Source organism: Trachurus trachurus (assembly GCF_905171665.1).
Source record: "Trachurus trachurus genome assembly, chromosome: 5".
In the NCBI taxonomy this organism is placed as follows: domain Eukaryota; kingdom Metazoa; phylum Chordata; class Actinopteri; order Carangiformes; family Carangidae; genus Trachurus; species Trachurus trachurus.
The window spans coordinates 30,548,005-30,568,447 of NC_139896.1; the positions used below are offsets into that span (position 1 = coordinate 30,548,005).

At 42.8% G+C, this 20,443-nt stretch overlaps 3 protein-coding genes across 4 annotated transcripts in view; 1 reads left to right on the top strand and 2 right to left on the bottom strand.

Moving 5' to 3' along the window:
• The window catches only part of trim62.1 (tripartite motif containing 62, tandem duplicate 1), a 40,844-nt gene extending 29,851 nt beyond the window's left edge, over nt 1-10,993 (bottom strand). For both annotated transcript variants that reach the window (XM_083971697.1, XM_083971696.1), the window contains exons 1-2: nt 10,955-10,993; nt 9,256-9,807 (exon numbers count right to left, since the gene is read on the bottom strand). In XM_083971697.1, coding sequence (XP_083827823.1) covers nt 9,256-9,663 — 408 coding nt within the window. In that variant the 5' untranslated portion in view covers nt 9,664-9,807; nt 10,955-10,993. The remainder of the gene's footprint in view (nt 1-9,255; nt 9,808-10,954) is intronic.
• Nucleotides 1-20,443, top strand: part of park7 (parkinson protein 7) — a 339,990-nt gene that overhangs the window by 74,935 nt on the left and 244,612 nt on the right. The gene's annotated exons all lie outside the window — the stretch shown is intronic.
• Nucleotides 12,211-18,442, bottom strand: tnfrsf1b (tumor necrosis factor receptor superfamily, member 1B). The gene is made up of 9 exons (XM_083971145.1): nt 18,270-18,442; nt 16,862-16,970; nt 14,797-14,922; nt 14,496-14,654; nt 14,010-14,103; nt 13,686-13,927; nt 13,490-13,576; nt 13,222-13,280; nt 12,211-12,854 (listed from the first exon to the last, which is right to left on the bottom strand). The coding sequence occupies exons 1-9, from the start codon at nt 18,318-18,320 to the stop codon at nt 12,321-12,323; spliced, it is 1,461 nt and encodes a 486-aa protein (XP_083827271.1). The 5' UTR covers nt 18,321-18,442; the 3' UTR covers nt 12,211-12,320.

Sequence of the window (20,443 nt, forward strand, 5' to 3'; positions counted from 1 at the left end):
AGCTTTAATATCATTTTAATGAAACAGCATCTTATATACACAGACTGTATTTCAAGAGGGTTTTTTTTTCCCTCTACCACTTCAAAATGACACTCTTGATAAAAGCTCATATGCCGTTCACAGCCCTCTAAACGATGCCGCAGTTTACACTTTCAATGCTTGAGGAATGCTTGCTTGTTTTACAGCTGCAGTTGCTGTGAGTCACAGCGGATAAGAGCGTCTGCTAAATGGCTAAACTGTAAACAGCTGCTCGAGGAGGAGCAGGAAACCTCTGTTAATGTTAATGTGCAGGCTGAGAGGAGCGGTGATCAGAGGAGCCAGGGCGCGGACAGCTGGCCGCTCCCCTCTGATTAGCCTGACCCTAGATGCTCGCTGAATGCATTACGGGAAATAAACAAGCTCTAAGAATACCTGGCCAAGGACGGCTGATTTGGCCGCGACTTGAAATGGAGTAATGGTGTTTAGAGCGTTATTAGGGATGTCAATCAATATACAGACCAAAGCAGGCAATGATGCAAAACTCTGCAAGCGCTACGGTCTCATTACAGCTCCATCAACAGGTGTTTTCTGGTTTTATTTAAATAGGTCTTTTTCCCACAATTCTGATAATATTGTACTGATTTCTTTTTTTTTTTTTTTACAACCCTTTCCCAAATCACACAGATGAAATTAGACTAGGCGCCAGCATGTGTGAGATTTCCCTAACCCTTGAATGAGAGGTTTTGGAGGTAAACAGAATGACAACGTGTCTTTCTCATTGACAGACAAGAGGCATTTAACATGTCAGCGTCTTCAGGGGGCCGGGTCCATCCGTCCCTCACGGCAACCAGTCGGCCCGGGGAGGTTCAGTCACATCAGGCTGATTAGAAGCTGTAAATGAGGACTCCTATCAGCAGCAGGTCTAATTAAATCATCTGAGGCAAATCACGGACACAGGGAATTACAGGAGATTATGGCCCCCGTCCGGCCCTGTGTAGACCCCCACCCCCCCCCAAAGAACAATGGCCTGTAATCTGTCTTCATTCTCCAGCTAATCAACCAACGCAGGGCTCGGAGTCCAACGGTTGAGACGGCGGGATGCAGCAGTTCACATCCACCCCCCAAAAAAAAAGAAATCAAAGTGATGCAGACGAAAGTAAAAGGCAGAGAAGAAGAGTGAATATTAAGTGCTCTGCCCTACGATCACTTACCGCTCATGGATTTTTTAACATTTACCAAGCTCTGCAATTGTCTGTGCCTAAAAGCCATCTTCCTCAGCCTCTCATTTCACATTCAGCACATTTGACAGGTCATTCTACCTCTGAGGCAGTTGAAGAAAGAGTGGCCGTTTATGCAACACCTTCCACTGCCTGCACTTTATTTATTTATTTATCTTTTTAATTTAAAGTGATCTTTTATTGGAGTGTCAGTGATGTGCAGGCTGCTCTCCCTGCTGATCTGCCTCACATTAAGGAGGCCAGGGCTCGGCATTAAGCCTCAGTTTAAGCCTCAAAACTTTAAGGACAGCACTTCCCCTTTCATTCACTAAGATGACCAGCAAATCCCTCCTCGCCAATGATCCCCCCCAGCCCCCACCCCTACCCCCACCCCCCTCTGACCTGCCGGGCCGGTCGCAGCTTGCACGCATCACTCCTGTGACCTGCAGGTTGGAACTAGTACGTGTCCAACTACTGATGCCACACGACGAGTACGATGCATTCAGATACAATGACTCATCACGAAACAGTCATGTGGGGAGAGTTTTGTCATTTCCACAGAAAAGAAAATACACCTCACAGCGCACCTCTTCGGATCAATGCTGCTGAGTAAATGAAACAGTCAGTTTCCAGTTTATTAAGCAACTCTTTAAATCTAGTGAAACATAACACAGCCGCCCTGCTGTAAATCCTTAAAGCAGAAGTTAGCGGAATATTTGTGTTAATATAAGTCTTAAATAGTTATATCTTCCGACAGCAATCACTTATATAGAGTGTTTGGTCTGAAACACGGGTCTGTCAGTCACTCCGCTCTGCTGTAAGCCGAGGAGAAAACTTTCCTTGTATCCTACAACCTTTATCCAATGAGGAGAGAGAACGGCATAAAGGGGCGGTCCTCAGTGTGTGTGCAGCCAAGGGATGCGCGTGAATGTGGTGACGTAGGGACGAGGGCGGGGACTGCTAACTCCATCGGCTGACAGGAAGTTAGCCAAAACGACCAGATCGCTTACTTCTGCTTTAAGAAAGGACATATTATGGAAATATCACTTTTTGAAGGCTCTTTAACATATATTTGGGTGTTTGTCTTGCCTTCCGGCCCCCAAAATGTGAGAATTGACAAAAAACCCTGTAATGTTCAGGCTCCCTAGGTTGAAATCCATGTGGTTTTATGAGCTGTTCCCTCAGTTGTCTTCCAGTGAAGGAACTAGGTTTTGAATTTGCATAATACCACCCCTACCTTGGACCAGCAGAAGGGACGGGGCAAGCAGTGGTTAATTTGCATTTAAAGGGACAGACACTGAAACCAGCCGTTCTGAACAGGGCTGTTTTGAGAGGATGAAAAGAGCTGTGATGTTTGATCCTTGTGGTATTTTGACCAAAGCATGTCACAGACATGTCTTTAAGACACCTGGGAACTATTTTAATCTGTGGAAAAGGAGGCAAGATATATCTCCTTTAATGAGAGTCATAATGTTCAGAAGGGAACTGTTTAATTATAGTATCATTTATATGGTCATTTTGGAGGCAAGTCTCAACCATAGATCAGCATTATGGCTCTGACAAAGGCGAGATAGCTACTGTTGCAATAGACTGCATTACTTTTAAATAGGTGTCAAGAATATCTGTTTAACAGTGTTGGAGAGGATCTATTGGTGCAAGTCTGAACTAAGGTGGCATTTCTGTGGAATGGCTTCAATGCAACATTTCCCCATATATTTCATAGTATCTACATGAGTCATGACACATGCTGATCTTACTTGGAACCAGACAAAACCTAACCAGTGACTTGTCCAAAAAGACGCTAGTTTTGTCGCTATAGGTGCTTTTTAGAGAAGAAGTGTTCAATTCTGTCTTTAACTCTCGGGCTGTAAACCCCCTGATGCACCGATTCATTAACTTCATCACTCAGTCATGATGAGTGGTCATGTTGTAATCTAATAATAAAATCTTCAGTGAAACATTTCGTTTTCACTTCCTCCTAAAGCGTCTGAAGATGCTCTTGGGTTTCCTTAGGGTTTGAAACAGAACATAAGATGGATGGTATCAGCCTCACTGTACTTGTGCTTAACACCGTCTGGTCTCTTCTCACCTCACGGCATGTTGCTGTTGAACGTGAACATTTTTTTCCCCCTCTATCAAACACATGGCAAATTGCAAGTCCAACCCCCCTGTGCGGAAGGTCTACATAAACCCTGCTAATGCACAGCAGATGTACAGACATCTGACTCACTTAAGTGGACGGCTAAGCAATCATCTAAACAAGACAAAATGCTACTTGTGATGGACGGTACAGCTCTTCTTTCTGCAATCAATGCAGCTGTTTATCTGCTAATTTTCCAATGGCATGGGCTCAAAGTAAACATTAATCCGGCCCCGAGCATCATCAGCAGTATCAGTGGTAAGTGCAGGACAGGCCGCCGCCTCTCCCTCGCTGCTCTAACCAAACATGACTGTTGTGTCTTTCCCCATGGCTCCTTTTCCACATGAATGCCGCCTCTCTGCCACACCACCCTGACTGACCGCCGAGCTGGACACACTCATTTGTTTTGGGGGTGGGTGGGTGGGTGGGGAAAATTAGCAGGGTGGGGGGCTGGGAACTAACTTCTTCAAAGGAATCGGTTACCAAACAAGATCTGTGGCATTTAATAAAGCACATACCTCAGGAACGGGGAGAAGATTACTGAGAGGGAAGACACGCAGGAGGGAGGGACAAAATAAAGAGACAGAGAGATGGAGCTGCTACAGGGAAAGGAGAGCAGACTGAGGCGAGCCACAGGGGAGATGGCAGCCGTGGGTGCCCTTGAAATTGCCTGACTCATTACTGCAGCAGCACGGCCGTGCGTGGTGATGGCGGGCTTCGGAGAGCGCTCTCGGCTGGGCTCTGTCAGTCGGAGAGTGAAAGACAGCCCCTGTTTTCAAACCACCAGAGGAACACTTCAAAGGCTGGCGTGCTCATTCTGCTCTTTCAAACAACCGCCCTGCATCACGGCGAGGCAAATGGGAAAAATGCTAATACATTTTTCACCATTAACGCCGTGTTTGTGGTGTGATAAGGAAGAAATAGCTGCGCGCCGGGAAAACCGTGTTAATGGAGGACACGGCGCACAGGTGCACCCGGACACTTTGAGTGACAGGTCTGTGTGGGAGACTCAGTAATCGTTTAATTCTTCAGCTGCGTGGGTTTTAGTCAAACTCAAACTGGCGTCCCTGCACAGCTGCCTGCTCCTCCTCCTCTTCTTCTTCTCCCTCTTCCAACTGCAGTATCTATAGTCTCACAAATAAAGTTAAGTCCCCAAATGTGCATGGATAACCAGGGGCTGCAGTCTTCTTATCTGGTCCTGCACCGCTGTCAAGTAGAGCGTGAAGACGTCCCCAGGGCAACTAGACAGCAGGAAGAGTCTGTCTCGCCCTGCAACGCCGTGGCTGCACACACAGCTCCACTGACAGTCTCCATCATCGCAATTAAGGCACAGCGGCTGCTGTGGATCCCACTTTGTCCTCCGCAGGAGCTGGCTGCCAACTTCAGGCCACAGTGGTGTGATAATAAGTGCACAGCTTCGTCCAGCTCCAATCAGGGTTGCGGCGAGCCAGCCAACCGCTATTTAAGATGGCGCCAGCCCTCCAAGTGCAGTATGACAGAGAGAGGGAACTGTAATCTCATCATTGCCTACGATAAAAGGCGTTATTTACCGGAACACGGAGCACACACTTTTTTTAACGGGGTGAAGGAATGGGGCTCGGTAGATAAGAATGTTTGGCTTCCCGGGTTTAACCTCATCTAACGAGTTCAATGAGCGAGACTGAAGGGTCCACATTTTTCGAAAACGAAATAAAGAGAGGATTTAAAATGATGTGTATTAAGAATCTGGAGATTTCTAGAGATGATTGCGGCCCCGTTAAATGTTTTAGTTCTCAAGAAGTTTAAGATAATTTTGCATTAAGAGGGCTTTCTGCTCTTGCACATTAGGTTTAAATGGTATTTAATGCCCTCCAATGCGATTGGCGGAATAAAACCGCTCCTAATCAGAATGCATTAGTTCCCTGTGAAATCTCCGCTCCCTGAAGCGAATGGCACAGCCACAGACAAATCCTCCTACCATCCCACCTTAATGTCCTTTATGTCGAGAAATGCGTACAGGCAAGCAATTATGTGTTGGGGTGGATGTTTATCAGATGCGTGTGCGTCACTTCTGCAGCAGCAGCAGTAGCAGCAGCCGGCTGCTACATGTGTTTGTGCATTACAAATTCTGGCCGCGGGAGCGTTTAGGAAAAGGAAGAGGATGCAAATCAGCAGGAGGTAAAGCTCTCGACGCAGCAGCAAGACTCAGGGCCCGGGGTCAGCAGAGTGACATGCCAGGCTAAGGAGATTACAACCGACCAAAGGCTGCACTCATCAGTGGACAGTGGCCAGTGAAACACACTGTCAACACAGTTAAAGCGGCGGTGGCCATGACATAACAGAAGTGTGTGTCATCTCTGAACCCTGTGGAATTGTAGTCTCTTGCAGAATACCAAATCTAAGGCTTTGAATTCTTGTGCATGGTGTAACAATAAGTTAAAGCTTATGTAAAATGTAAAAAGTAAGCCACAAATACATGGCCACGGCTAAACTACTGTATGTATTCAAAGATCAAATGCTCCTCTTGATGAGTCACCGAGGGAATTCAGCAGCTTTGGGCTACGAGCGACTGTTCTCATATTTCTGTTTTTCATGGTGGCAGATTGTAAAGGGCTGGTCCAAATGCCTGAGTGATGACTGTAGATGTTGTTCTGGGGTCTGTAGTTCTGATTGTGAAACACACAGATCATCAGTGCTGCGTAAGAACAGCAAGGTGACGGTGCGTGTGTGTGTGTATGTCATCCTGCTCCTCCAGCGGCTGACAGGCTGAGGGGATGATGTAATCTAATAAACACTGCTGGGAAAAAAAGGACAATAACAGTGAATCATTATTCCCCAGATCTCACTATGATTTTTAATTACTCTGGGGGAAAAATTTCCGGAATATTTTGAAAAAAACAAAAAAAACACAGACTCTTTGGAAACTGCTCTGAAAGTGCCAAAGTGTCAAACAATTCAACACAAAAGAGGCTAAGCTTTGGCTTTCAGTCCACCAAATCCTTTTCCCCTGATCGACCAACTTTCCCACCCTACAAAAACTCTAAGGTTCATTTTAAACCAGGCCACCAAGCTGGCACCGCATGTTCCTAGTCAAAGTGTTGGAGCCCATTGCTGCGGTCCTTTAACACGCTGTCACCATGCTGTTTTGGCACTTTAGTCCGGCTATGTCAGGCCTGATGCTAAATGAGAAGTTACAACCTGAGGACACGGCTCCTGTCTACTGAAAAAGATACATAAAAAAGAAACATGTGGTCCATCTGCTGCCTCGTCCTAAAGTTTGTGTTTGTCGGGTATAAGGCTGGAGATGTTAGGTAACAAACCGGCCCACTTGTGGATCTGAAAGGGCGGCCATGCCAAGCTCATCATGGGACGCGGTTGTTTCCGATGGGGCCTCTGTGTGCTTGTATTCTCTCTCACAGTATTGTAGATCTGGGAAGCCTCCAAAGCTCCTGCCAGAATACCAAATGCCAGATCGCTGCCTTGAAAGGAGCTCCAAGCTGAGGGACAAGCTGGTGTCCAAGAAAAGAGAAACATCTTGTGCTGGGCCTAATTACTTCTGCTCCCAGATTACACAGTTTTGACCTTTCTCAGGCTTTCAGCGCGGAGCCTGATTGGGAGCTAAGGAGAACAGCATTGATGTTCGCAGCACTGTTAATTACGCTGAACATAGAAGGCAGACAGGTACAGCTGTAGCTCTGTGCTACCCGGTGACAACTTTTAATGTGATCTATTGATTAAACTAACTGTACCTTTCTTTCACTCTGTGGTTAAAAGCCTTTATTAGGTCCCTGCAAACACCTCAGGGAAGCTATTTGGTGACAGGCCAAATGATATTTTTCTCATAAACTAAAAAGCAGATTAAATTTGCCCCCAGCAAAACACAAGAGGTATATCCATCATTTCTGTGAAAGCTGCAATAACAAATGCTTAAAGGAAGAAGAGTTTTTCATGAAGGGCATATGAAATATATTAACGTATTACCATTGTGAGTCGACTTTAAAAAAAACTGCAATATATCATACAGTACAATCTACATCAGGCTTCTTGTGGCCATTTTTCTGATTCTAAAATCAGAAGATGATGATGCCCTTATTCTTTTCATTTGACTTATTTAGGAGTTTATTATATATTATATGCAAGACAAAAAATATCTTATACAAGTTCAATCATCACATTGGATAACATTGTAGTTATAATTTTCTCTATTCACTACAGTACTTCTGGACTGGACTGTCAGTTCAGTCGATTCGGCCGTTCATGCTGCCACTCAAAAAACGAACTGATAAAAACGATAGCTTGACAAAATGACAGCTATTCAATGATACGTCTCCCTCTTCCTCCATCAGGTGGAGTTTTTAAATCAGCTGTGGTCTGCATATAAATCTGCTCATTGTTTCAGAGTGCTGAGGGCAGAGTTGTCAAAGATGCACTTTCAAGAGGGTGAGAGATCAGTGGAATGAACAGACCATCGCACTTATACCGTCTCTGCATCCAAAAGCTATACATAGATAATGCAGTGTGGTGGTCTGAACTGCAGTGATGAGTGTAAACCTTCCACAGCCGCACAGCTGAGTGTCAATCATCAACATAATGGTCTGTTTCTCATCAGAAAGCACACTGCGATGTTTGCCAAAAAGACTGGGTATCGAATGCTTTTTACACTGCATCAAAGCAGATCTGAATACATTGAATACTGAATACATGCTTCAGTAAGGGCAGACTTCAAGAAAATAAGGCAGACTACATAACATTTGACTGGAATGTGTTTCTATGCATACTGGAGCAAAGAAGGAACAGGATTAGGAGATTTGTTTCACAGTTATTGGATTTTGGCTCTGTGGGAATGGAATTATCCAAACAGTGAGAGGAAAGCAAACACTGAAGCAGCCCTGCTAATGTGGAAAAAATGACTCATTGTAAACACATATGACACATTAACATATGCTTTATAAGGAAGTTCATCAATGCCGCTGTCATGAAAAGGTTATTGGCTCATTGAGATTTTTGCCTTTTCCCCAAATATTTCAACAAACAATGGTGCATTGGAATTCAATTAAGATCTCCTTACGAAAACAAACCACATTTCTGGGGCCAGTTTAAAAGTAGAAGAATGATGATAGGAAGCATGGAGAGAGATGAGGCATCGACATGAACTGGCAGGAACTGAACTATGGATGTTTTTCTATCCACCTTTTTCCGAACGGCAAAAACGTAAGCTGGTTTTGCTCTTCTGGTGGAATTGAATGTTTACGTTTCCATGGTTTCAGTAGTCGCTGTAAATGCAAGGATCTTTTTTTTTTCATTGAAAATCTGTAAAAACGCATAGATCATCATGCCAGCTTTTAACAATGGATATCACACAAATGGACATCCAGTGTTAAAAGCCAGCGTTAATAGATCCATGTGTTTACCACAATGGGAACTTGTGGATAATTCTAAATATTTTCTATAATTTTATAATATTTCTAACATTCAAAGACTCAAATATGTCTATCAATGTGATAATTTACTATAGTTTTTCTGAAATACCACCAAAATATATATTTGTAAAACTATCTAGGCCATACAACATAAAGACAAGTTAGGCGTTTAATTTACACTTTGCCTCAGGAGGTTTGACACTGAACTGAACTCACAGATGAGTCAGGTAATGTGGGCATCAGAGAGGGAAAGGTAAATTAGATATGTCTCACTCTTCACCACCTACTGTGCCCACAGTACTCATAAGCAAAGCACAGCATCTCTAAACTGCTTCAGTGGAGATGCTCTGTGGCGGTAAAGGGACTGAGGCTGAACTGTCTGGGCAGCTCCCACAGGGTCAGTGAGTGCAACTGGCCGAATGTGGCGCAGAGCTCTGACGGGTTTTAAGAAAATGTCAGCCTCACCCTTGCTAATGAGCTGTCACAGTGTGTGTGTGTGTGCGTGTGTGCCACAGCTGACCTGTATCTCCTCGTAGGCCTCGTCAATAGTGGTGACTTGGTGCTGCTCGTGCAGCGCCGGCTCGTCGCAGAAGAAGCACACCAGGCTTTTATCAGTGAGGCAGAAGAGCTTGACCTTCTCGTGGTCCTTGCAGGGATAGGAGCTCCTCTGAGCGTTTAGGATGGCGTCCAGCGGGAAGGCCGAGTAGCGCTCCACAATGTTGGACAACTTGAGGCTCGGGGAGAGGAGGGGGTCGGCGAAGGTCCTCCGGCACTCTGGGCAGTCCCGCGTCCCGTGAGGCTCCTGTCTGCTCCAATGCTCGGTGATGCACTTTCTGCAGAAGTAGTGCTCGCAGCCAAAGCTGACCGGGTCCTGGTAGATGCTGAGGCAGATGGAACAGAGGAGCTCGTCCTTCAGACAGCAAGCCATTTGCAAATGTGAAGACAGAGCGGCATCTAAGAGGGCAATGTTCTGGAGCTGAGTACTAAAGGTTTAATCTTCAGTTGAGAAGTTCACTGCCATGAATTGACTGCAAGGATGTTCAGGAATCGTTGGATTTCACCTTTATTGAGTCTGTTGAAACAAGACAAATAACAACAATATAAGACGCTAGAAGAGAACACTTGTCCCCCTTACACGTGGTCTAATACGTTTATAGCAGAGAAATCATTAACTAAGATTATTGTGGTTATACATTAACAAAAGAGGATCAGCCCATTCATCATTTAATTTTTGGTTTCAAATTAGCCAACTAGCATTTCATACAGCCAACACAGGTAAACTATGGATTTTTAAGAACAGATGCAAAAAAACAGAAACTTAATAAACAAAAAATTATAACCAATTAATTGCTAAAAAATAATTTTGCTTATAGCTTATATTTTTTAGTATCTGATTTTGTTTGCTTTTCCAATACAACAGGTTTGGGGCTGAAAGAAATAATTTTAAATGATCAACTATGGCTTGCGGAAAATGCCAAATACCATTTCATGCATTGAGTTTACAGTGCTTTGTTTAATTTTGACCAAACTGAGAAAATAATGAGGATTAGAGCATGATGCAGGTGGTGCAGTCATGTTTCAGGAGCAGGTTGCTTGAGTTTTGCTTTTGAGTGTATCACTGTCATACCGACACAAACTAATGATGATAGGACCTTCACAATGTCACGCGATTGTGACATGTAATGAATCAAGAATTACATTAACCTCAATTTCAACTTCTCCCACTTTTGCTACATCGCTCTCCCCTCACTATGTGGATTCGATGACTTCCACAGATGACAGTCTGCACCAATCAACAGGGGAAACAGGGAAACACCTGCAGCGGTGTTACCTTCGCCCCTGTCTTCCTCCTTTCCCGGTGAAGCTTCCCTTTAAATTCCCTTTCTTTCCGCAACATGAGTGAGTCTCAAACTATCCAACCTCGATATGTGACACAGCCTGGAACAGATGTGTCTGAACTGCCTGTATCTACTACAGTACCTTGCTTGTGAGCTGGATTTGTAAACACAACCCGAGCAGGACCACGACACCTCCAACCACAGCGGGAGGATGAGAGGGGGCACAGACACTCGCACCAAAAATGGGGGCAAAACACCAGTTGAATAAGCTACTTATTTAAAAAGATACAGTCGGGGGGAGCATATATAGGTAAAGCAATGTCAGTGTGATAATTTGTACTCGAAGAAATTGAGAAAAATTGAGAAAAAGACTCAACTCACCAGCTTCAGCGCAGCAACATCAGCGGCTCCAATGCAAGTCTCTTTCAGGAAGGAGAGCAATACACAGCGGCAACAGACGGAACCAATGACACTGAACCATGGGGGGCGACGTTATTAAAGTGTATATTTACAAGATGATTGCAGATTGTCAATGAATATGCGTACACGAAACAATACTTAGTCCTAATGTAATTTAGGAATCAAAGTGATTTGGTGAGTGGATATGAAGCATTAAAAATAAAAAATTCAAGTCGAATCCCCCCTCAGCTTGGAATAGTTCAGACACCCCCCCGGTTAGCATCGTTGCTTAGCCACCTTGATTCTCTTTGATTACAACAAACAAACACAGCACAACAGTTAATGACATAAACTGCGACTTGGCCCGTATGAAAAGGTTAATTAAAAAACAAGGGTAGGAACTGCCATTAAAACGGACTGTCAGCGTCCACTGAAACGTGTTTGTGAGCCGAAAGAGAGAGGTTATCTTCGGCTGCAGTGTCCACCATTAACCAGCAGGTGTCAGGGGCGTCCGCAGAAAACGCCCCCGTGTTCACAGTGCAGGTTGTGTTATATCAATCGTTCTGGTGGAGACTACCAGGGTTTACAGTCACAAAAACTAAAATGAAATTAAACTAACTCACTGGGACACATTTGCTACATGTCATCCATCTAGACTATGACCACGGTCCTTTCCATTGTTTAAGATTCCATAATTTGTTCTGGTGGTCAATTGTACCCACTTTTCCATCCCTTGTCCATTTTGTTTTGCAAAATACAATACATTCTATTTAAACATTATAGCCACTGGTACTTTGTCAAATTATCACTGACAGAAACCTTGGTACAGTTAAGTTTTATGGACTCTGGCAAAACTTAAGCCTCACCCTATTGCTTTCCGTTTGCTAACTGGACAATAGGCTATCATCATCATGACTTTGTTTTTTTTGTCCTTGCATGGAATAGGTGGGGCTACAATGAAATACTCTCATGAAGATATGAACATTTAGATTTTAACTAAGTGACACTACATCAACAATGAGACAATATCCACATGCGTGCTTATCTGTGTGGGGTTTCAAAGAGGTTGGAGACAATCCTAACTGTATGGTGGTGAGAGCAGGGTAGGCCTACACCCTGGACAGGTCGTCAGACTAATGAGACAATATTCACATCTTTATTTACAATATTCTGTACATATATACAAAAATATATAGTAACAGTCAGTAGCCTATAAGTTTTATGTGGAAACAAAACAAAGTTTGAAGATAGTCCGTATAAAATCAGTGAGATTGTTGTCAGTGTTGCTTCATGACAGAAAGAGAAAAATAAAACTAATGAATGAATTAGTTTTCCCGCAGGTGACTCTTCAAAGACTGTAACTTTCACTGTCCTGCACTGATATTTGTGACCGTTTGCCATCTTCTTGCTGTGGGATGCTATAGGACTTCTCCTCCTCCCCAAAGGGAAGCTTACAGTCTGCTTCCGTCAAGTTTGACTGATTTTGAATAACAGATGGCTTCCCGCCAGAGCCGTTTCTTATGTGAAAAGTGATGTTGACATTGACATGAGGACTGGTGGTTATGGGGCTGATGATCTGTGGGCTGGTGGGCTGACAGGGGGACTGTGCAGGACCACTGGGCAGGGGTGTGACAGGTTCTGTATTGGAAACTAGAGTCATGGGCTCTGACAGAGCTGAGCATGAATTGTCAAGGGCAACAGTAGATTGCAAGGGACCAATGGACTCCTGGCTATTGCAGCCTTCTGTTTGGGTTAAAGATTCAGTATTGTTATTGGACAGGCTGTGGTCACTGCAGGCTTCCCCGTTTCCAAGAAGACACTGTTCTTCAGGTGGGTAAACTATCATTGACGCCAGCTGAGTTTCCGGCACATAATGATTGATCTGCAATTGAAAAAATTATGAAGTTTAATTTTCATTATATTAAACGTAAATAAAGTCAGTGGTCACTCACTATGGTCTAATGCATCATAATGTCTAATGCATTCAAACACAGTTGTTCTGCAATAACATCTGCTTTTATGGTTAATAGTTAGGGATTGTGATGCAATGTTTTCATAGGGGGGAATAACAGGACCAACAACTTTAGAAGCACCACTGAATATAATGTAGTCCAGTGCATCATTAGCTTTAACTATAACCCCAGCAATAATCATGTAATTAATTTTCTCCTGACAGTCTCCTTAAACTAGTAACTTTGTAAAGTTTTAGAATTTCTGACATTGTACTGAATTGTTACAGGTCGACTCACTTTATGGCCACTCTCACAGTTTCCATTTGCATCCACTTTAGGATGAAAAGTTGCATTATCTGGGGAAAAAGGAAAAAGTCTGTATGAACATGCAGAAATAGGAAGTGAAAATGTGACAAAAACAGTTCCTGGTGAAGATGGTGACAAACAGTGGTCATTATCATGTTATATTTTAAGATGAAAGGAAGATGGAAGATAGATATAATCTAGATACAATCATAGATTTTCAACAAAACAGGAACAGGTGCTTTAGGCAGGATAAAGTTACCTTTCTTCCAGACATGCTTGCAAAAGCACATGAGGAGAATAAAGATGAAAAGTAAGATGGATCCAATGACTCCAGCAATGACAGCAACTAGCACAGAATGAAAAACAAACACAACACAGGAAGAACAAATATTAAAATACAAATTCTACCTTTTTCTAATGATGACTGATTAGAAAGACCAAATCTGTTTCCATACCCAGATTAATGTCAGGCTCTGCTGGTGGGCTTTTTGTTGAATGGTTGACTACTTCCTGCAGTGTGGAGGAGTCTGAGACTGCTGAGACTGTGCTGTTCATTGTACTTGAAGTCATGAACACAGAGCTAGTGGTGTGTGCTTCTATGTTTCTTGGGGGCCGTGTTGTCGCTGCTACACCCTGACGTTCACACACGGTGTCCGAGGTGGCGTTGCCCTCTCTCACAACAGCACTCCCATTACATCTGTAGAGACACAAAGCATGAGGTAACAAAAAATCCACGGTTCTAACAGCTTCCTACATTATGTGAGCTTCCTTCCACTCACTTGGTATGAGGCTGGCAGCGGTCAGTGTCGGAGGATGTGCCAGAGAACGTCCCCCTGCCGCACGGTCTGCACTTCACATTTGCATTTGCTCTCCCTGAGAACAACACCCAAACATGTTGCAATTTGATGACATTTCACCATCACATATTTGATTTTAACTTCATGATACATGTGACATTAATTACAAAGCTAAGGATAGACAGTACATGCTTCATATAGACCTTAGAGACAAGTGTAGGTGACATGTTGTCCTCTTACATGAAGGGTATATTGCAATTAACAGGATTTGTAGAACTATATAAAATCAAAATGATTAGTTGACTGATTTTCTACAAACTCTTTTGGAGTTATCATAAAGGCCCCTAAAAAGAGGATGAGTGATTCCAAAAGGTTTGTTCTTAAAAGGTAAAATAAAATATGCAATAATTTGATGAATGGTAAACACAAACACATTTGATTAAAAAAAAAAAAAATCAAAGGCTGTACCTCGCACAACAACTCCAGATCCAGGTTTGCACTGGGTGTACTTCTTACATTCACTGCAGTATGGGTCTTCAAATCCCATCATACAGAACATCCCAGGCATGCACTTACATCTGGACCCCGTGGTCGGAGAGCACTCCTGGGCTAACACCACACCGCTTTCTGATTATATATATATCAAAAAAAGTTTTTCTCACAGGAACAGTCATGTGTTATATGGAAGAAAAAATTTCATAAATCAAACATTTTGAAAAATAAAATCAACATTCTGTCTAACATGGAGGTTTATAATGCAGCTACTAACGTGGTCTGCATTTATCACAGGCGAAGCAGTTTCGGGCAAAGTTCCAGTTCTCGATGAACAGGCCGGGGCCACACGGCTCACACACGCTGTCAGACGTTTCAGTGCAGTCCTGTTTAAGGCGCTCGCCTGCAATGATAGGTACAAGAATGAATCCAAATGTATCCATGTGAGTCAGTGCATTTTTAACACATTGTTCAACAGCATGCAGATCTTGTAATTCCATTATACATTAGAGTACTGGATTACATATGTTTTATGTTTGGAGGAGTTGGAGAATATTTACTTTCATTATCAATAGCTGATGCAAGAAGTGTTATTTCTTCACTCACATGCTTGCGAGTAGTCGGGCATAATGGCTGTTTAATTTAATACACAGATTTCTACAACTTAAAGGTATCGAGATAAAACACCCACTCTAACCTCATTCATTCCGTAGAGAAATGGGACCTGACACAGTTAACTCCACAGTGAGTGGGAGTCGGCACACACGTACAGACATATTGCTTGAGTAAATCACCTGCTTCTATGGGCCCAAACTTCACATGACGATTAGGAAAGGGTGTGGAGAATGCTTCTGAGAATAATTCACTCTGACAATTTAAGACTTCACAAAAGTAATTTGACACTATATGTGTTTACATTCCTGCTCTGTATGAGCTGCAGCTCATGCTGCACTGTTGGCCACACGTGACTCGCAGATGTCACAGTCAGTGATGTTCAAAGACAAAACACTTGCTGGACCACATATCCTACAGTACAATGGGTCCTTTATTGTCAAACGTTTATTGTAGTCAAAAGATGGTAAAACAAAAACAGGCTGAATGTACATCCATGTAGCCTACTTAAAAGTCAAAGACTAAATGATGCCTTTTGGATGCAGTTGAAAAGATACAATACATGTAGGTTATATTATATATATGTGTGTGTGTGTGTGTATAGGCACCGATCAGGCATAACATTATGCCCACTGCCTAATATCGTGTTGGTCCCTTTTGCTGCCAAATTCACAACAAACTGCGTTGCACTGTGTGTTGTGACAGCTTTCTATCAGAAGCAGCATGAACTAGTTCAGCAGTCTGAGCAGCAGTAGCTGGTCTGTTGGATGGGAGCACACGTGTATCAATGAGCCTGTGGCCGCTTCACCACTGTTCCTTCCTTGGACCAACTTTTGATAAATCCTTCTGACCACTGCAGACCGGGAACAGCCCACAAGAGCTGCAGCTTTTCAGATGCTCTGACCCAAGTGTTATTCACTTCGCCTGCTGTCAGTGTTCATAGTGTTATGTCTGTGTATACGTGCTCTATAAAACTCACATGTTGGCACTGTCAAAACTTCAGGCGCCAGGAAATGACACAGAGGTTTTATATCTATCTCTGTCTGACTCTTTTGAAAATTCAACCTGTCAGCGTTCTTTAGAGGACCAAATATGTCTATGAGACAGTTTTCCAAACTACCTCAAATCTATTTTGGTATTTCTGCATGCTAGGCTACTGCTACTTCTTTTTACATGCTGCTTAAATACCAAGAGGCCTACTACATGAAATACCAGCTGATACATGGGTTTGTCCAACTTAGAGATAGACAAAAAAAAAATAATAATCTTGAGTGTGCAGTGCAGGCACGGAACTTGCTTCATGCACTTTCTTTTTCCAGATGAAACCAGGCACACAATAAATGCCTGAAGCCACTGTAGTTGATATTTATTTCATTTCACACCTCCACGCCCAAGCTTTGAACAACAAAGTGTCAAGTTTCTCTGTATAACTATGTGTTAAATCTCTACAGTATGACTCAGGAGGACAAATCTAATATTTATTCAGAAAAGGAATGTCAAGAATTAAAAATAAACGTCATTTCGTTTTGTTGGCTCCAGTAAGGTACCAAGATTGACCACTGAGTTAATTTAGTCTTTAAATCTACACTCAGACAGCTTTGTGTTTTGGTACAGTATGTACACTATACCCAAGCACTAATATAAGTATAGGTGTTTTTTTGTTTGTTTTTTAAATGAAACCTGCATGAATACATGAGAGATTGTGCTGTTGTTTACAGCACAGTGCTTACCAGGGCGGCATTTCTTGCAACACAGGTTAGACTCATCATCAGGCATGTATTCACTTGTTGGGTTGCGACAGTTTCCATCTGAGTCCACCTTATAGGGCTGAGAGCAGACCTACGGGAAAGTGAGACAATGCTTATCCTCCTCTGGTCACATAGTGGGAAACACACAAGTCTCTTTTCCCATAACCCACTGACACACATGCAGAGCCACATTAAGAGTGCTGCAGGGCGAGGGCTCGGTCATTCAGCTAAACTGAGTAACCTTGAAACTACTTCTGTGAAAAATGTTTGCAGCCAGACATATGCTTTTTTTCCCCTTGAAATGTACCTGCTCTGAAGTAAAACTGTGAACCTACACTTTCAACCCATCAGTGGACAGTAACTTCAAAATCATATACAGTATTTAGTCAGGGGCAAGCTGCATGGGGGAATAGAAACCTATGCAGTATGTTAATAAACACAGGCAGCCTTTGTTCTGAGTTTGTAGGAGGTGCATTTCACCACCACACATTCTCTCTCCTCTGTGTGGGACCCTGCATTATGTTTGGCCTCAGGTACTGCACATACAGGTACAGCAAGTAGCCTACAAGAAATACAGTAACCGCAGCATCATTGTGCTGAAAAGATTCGAACACCTATCCTGTGCACAACCCTGAAACCGTCTCACCACAGTACCCACCGATGACAAGCAAAACGGAGAACATGCTGACAGCAGCAGTGTATTTCTCGTATTACAGGAAATAGAGGTGGTAACCTGGAAGTTCTCGCTTCTGAAGAATTATAATTCCCCGGTACAGTACATGGACCCCCCTGCATACAGATAGGGGGGGCAGCGGGTGGAGATAAAAGGAAGGCTCCAGGAAGGGAGAGTTTTATCAAGAGGAACAGTCTGTTTTTTCCTCTTTCTCCAAACTGCATACTTTAAATTTCTGTTTATGAGAAACGGTGCAGTGAGATCAAGAGACAACAGAGAGAGCTCCTACATCATTTCACAACTGGGCGTCCCAACAGTAAGATATTCAGTCTGAAACTGCATCAATTGCTAGACGCTCGAAACCAAGTAGCTCATAGGTTTACCACAACTACAACCAAATCTCCACAGTATGACTTTCTAATATGTCACACTGTCTATAGGGGGGGGAGAAAAAAACAACAAAAAAACAATTATTCTTATGGGCTTCGGCACAGGTGACAAAGACTCTATAACAACATATTAAAATGCTTTTTCATTTCTATGGCACAAACATCATCTGACACATTGGTTTAAATGTCCCTTTAAATGTCCCTTTATGCCTGTTACTTCACATTCCCCTGGATTTTTTCAAATAAGTGAAACGTGAACTCAACCCCCGGTGCCTGATAAACACTGCAACTGCATGACAGAATGAACAACAACAGACATGAAGCCTACCTTAGCAGTCTGGGCGCTCAACAGAACCAGCAGTACAAGTATTTCCTTCATTGCTTCTTTAAAGCAAATTATTGACTGCAGACGAGACAGCTGCCAGCGTGCGTGCTCTACTGTTCATGTCTTTAAGGCGGGCCAACAGTCTGTGCAAACAGAAGCAGTTTCCTTGAACTGAGTCGAGTGTTTGGAGGAAGGAAATAAGCAGGCAGGCAGGCTTTTAGCCCACATTCACAGCTCTGATGTGAAAACCATTATGAGGTTAGCCTGAACTTAGATTGTGTCTAAGAGGCTTTCATGTTTTTTTAAGAAACATTTAATGTGGCTTTTTTAACACCATAGAAAATGACTCTTTAATGCCAGAGTGAAAATAGATGTTGAGATTTATTCTAAATGTAGAATACAAAATGTCTTACCTGTGATAGTACACACTTAAATCATCACCGGTGCATCCAATAGATGCAGATGTTTTCACAGGAAAAGCACAGACAGACCTTATAGCATTAGTGATGGCTCGGTTCCCTGAAGTGTTCCAGTCAACTATCCCAGTGAGCTGTAATAATAACAGAAGCGGGATTCCCAGACCGACGAGCTAAATGGGATGCAGACGCAGTCATCATCAGTAATGCCACTGAATTCACCTGTGATTCTCCTACTGTGACATTTGAAAATGTCTTCTGTCTAAAAGGCACATTATGGAAATCACCCATCTATGGTCAAAGGCTTTCAGTCTGGAAAGTCCAGTAGTCAAATTGGTGTGGTTAAAAAAAATACTGTGGTACTGTATGTAGGCACAAACAGTGGTCCCATACATACATTTTCAAAATGTAAAGTCCCAACACTATGAATAATGACCGCCTCAAGAAATTATCATAGTAAAAATTAGATATACTGTAAGTGTAAAACAGAAATGCCCCCCAGAAGAGGAAGTGGAAACACTGAGGATTTTCTCTTCTTGTTTATAAACAGACAAGTTCAGATACAGTAGGAGTGCAACGTTGAACTTTGTTTTAGATATCACAGTGTGAGAACATCAACCTATTTAAAAAAATATATATATATATATATTATTTTTTGGTGGCATGTGTGTTTGGTTCAATCAATAAGATAGTCAGAGAGAGAAATGGGGAGAGAGAGAGGGGGAACGACACGCAGCAGGGGGCCACTGGGGCGCTCGAACCGGCAGCAGCGAGGACTAATAGCTTCTATATATGGGGTGTCTGCTCAACCCAGTGAGAACGACACCCCGACCATAACCTACTGTATTTTACTGTAGATAGGAAGATTGACTCATGCAAGCAGCTGGAGCTGTGACAGTGTACTGTAGCTCAACGTTACATCAGTGATTAAAAACAAGTCTTAATCAGGCTAAACTCGAGAGATGAGACACTAAAGATCATTTTTACTTTGTGATCAGTTAAATGTCCATGTGGTTCGTATGCTCCTGCGTGAGGTGCTGACATTTCACTATAAAGTTTCCCCTCCCACATCCTCACCATCTCGCTGGTACTCATGCACGACAGTAGCAGCCCTTTTGTTCATTATGCTTTGATATGTTTACGTGTCAATCTCGAGCAACTTTGAGTCAGGGCTTCAATGTTGAACTGGCTCTGCTACTGTACAGTATAAAACGTGACCTCTGCCTTTTTTTTCTTTTTAAGGTTTAACCTACTTTCATGTGTTTCATGTGCTGCTTCAGCCTTACTGTACTTTACTGCTGAGTAATTGTTAAAAGCCATCTCAGTTGTTGCAATTTTTTCAAGGCAGACTTGCAACTTGACTCAAGTCAGGTATGAACACACAGTACTGTCTGCATTTTTTTTTTTCAATCAGTGGCGGTATCAGTAGTATTACGCAATAATGATTTAATTTTATCACTCAGTCAGTTTCAAATCCTGTTTATTTAAATGAATGCTTGGAGGATGGAGTACATGTAACTTTTTTTCAGCAAAGCTTGTAAAAATAGTTGGTTCATGAACTGAGGACCATTCACCTTGTAGATTCAATGAAAGCACTGTTCTTCTAGAAAACCCATGTAAGCGCTAGATCAGCATCTGATCAAAGCCGAGTGATTTTATCAGCAGAGATCTGTCGGTAAGGTACCCGAGTTAGAAGCCAACGTGCAACGCAGCAACTTTTGAATCAAACTGTCTGCGTCATGAAAAACTAACAGATAAAAA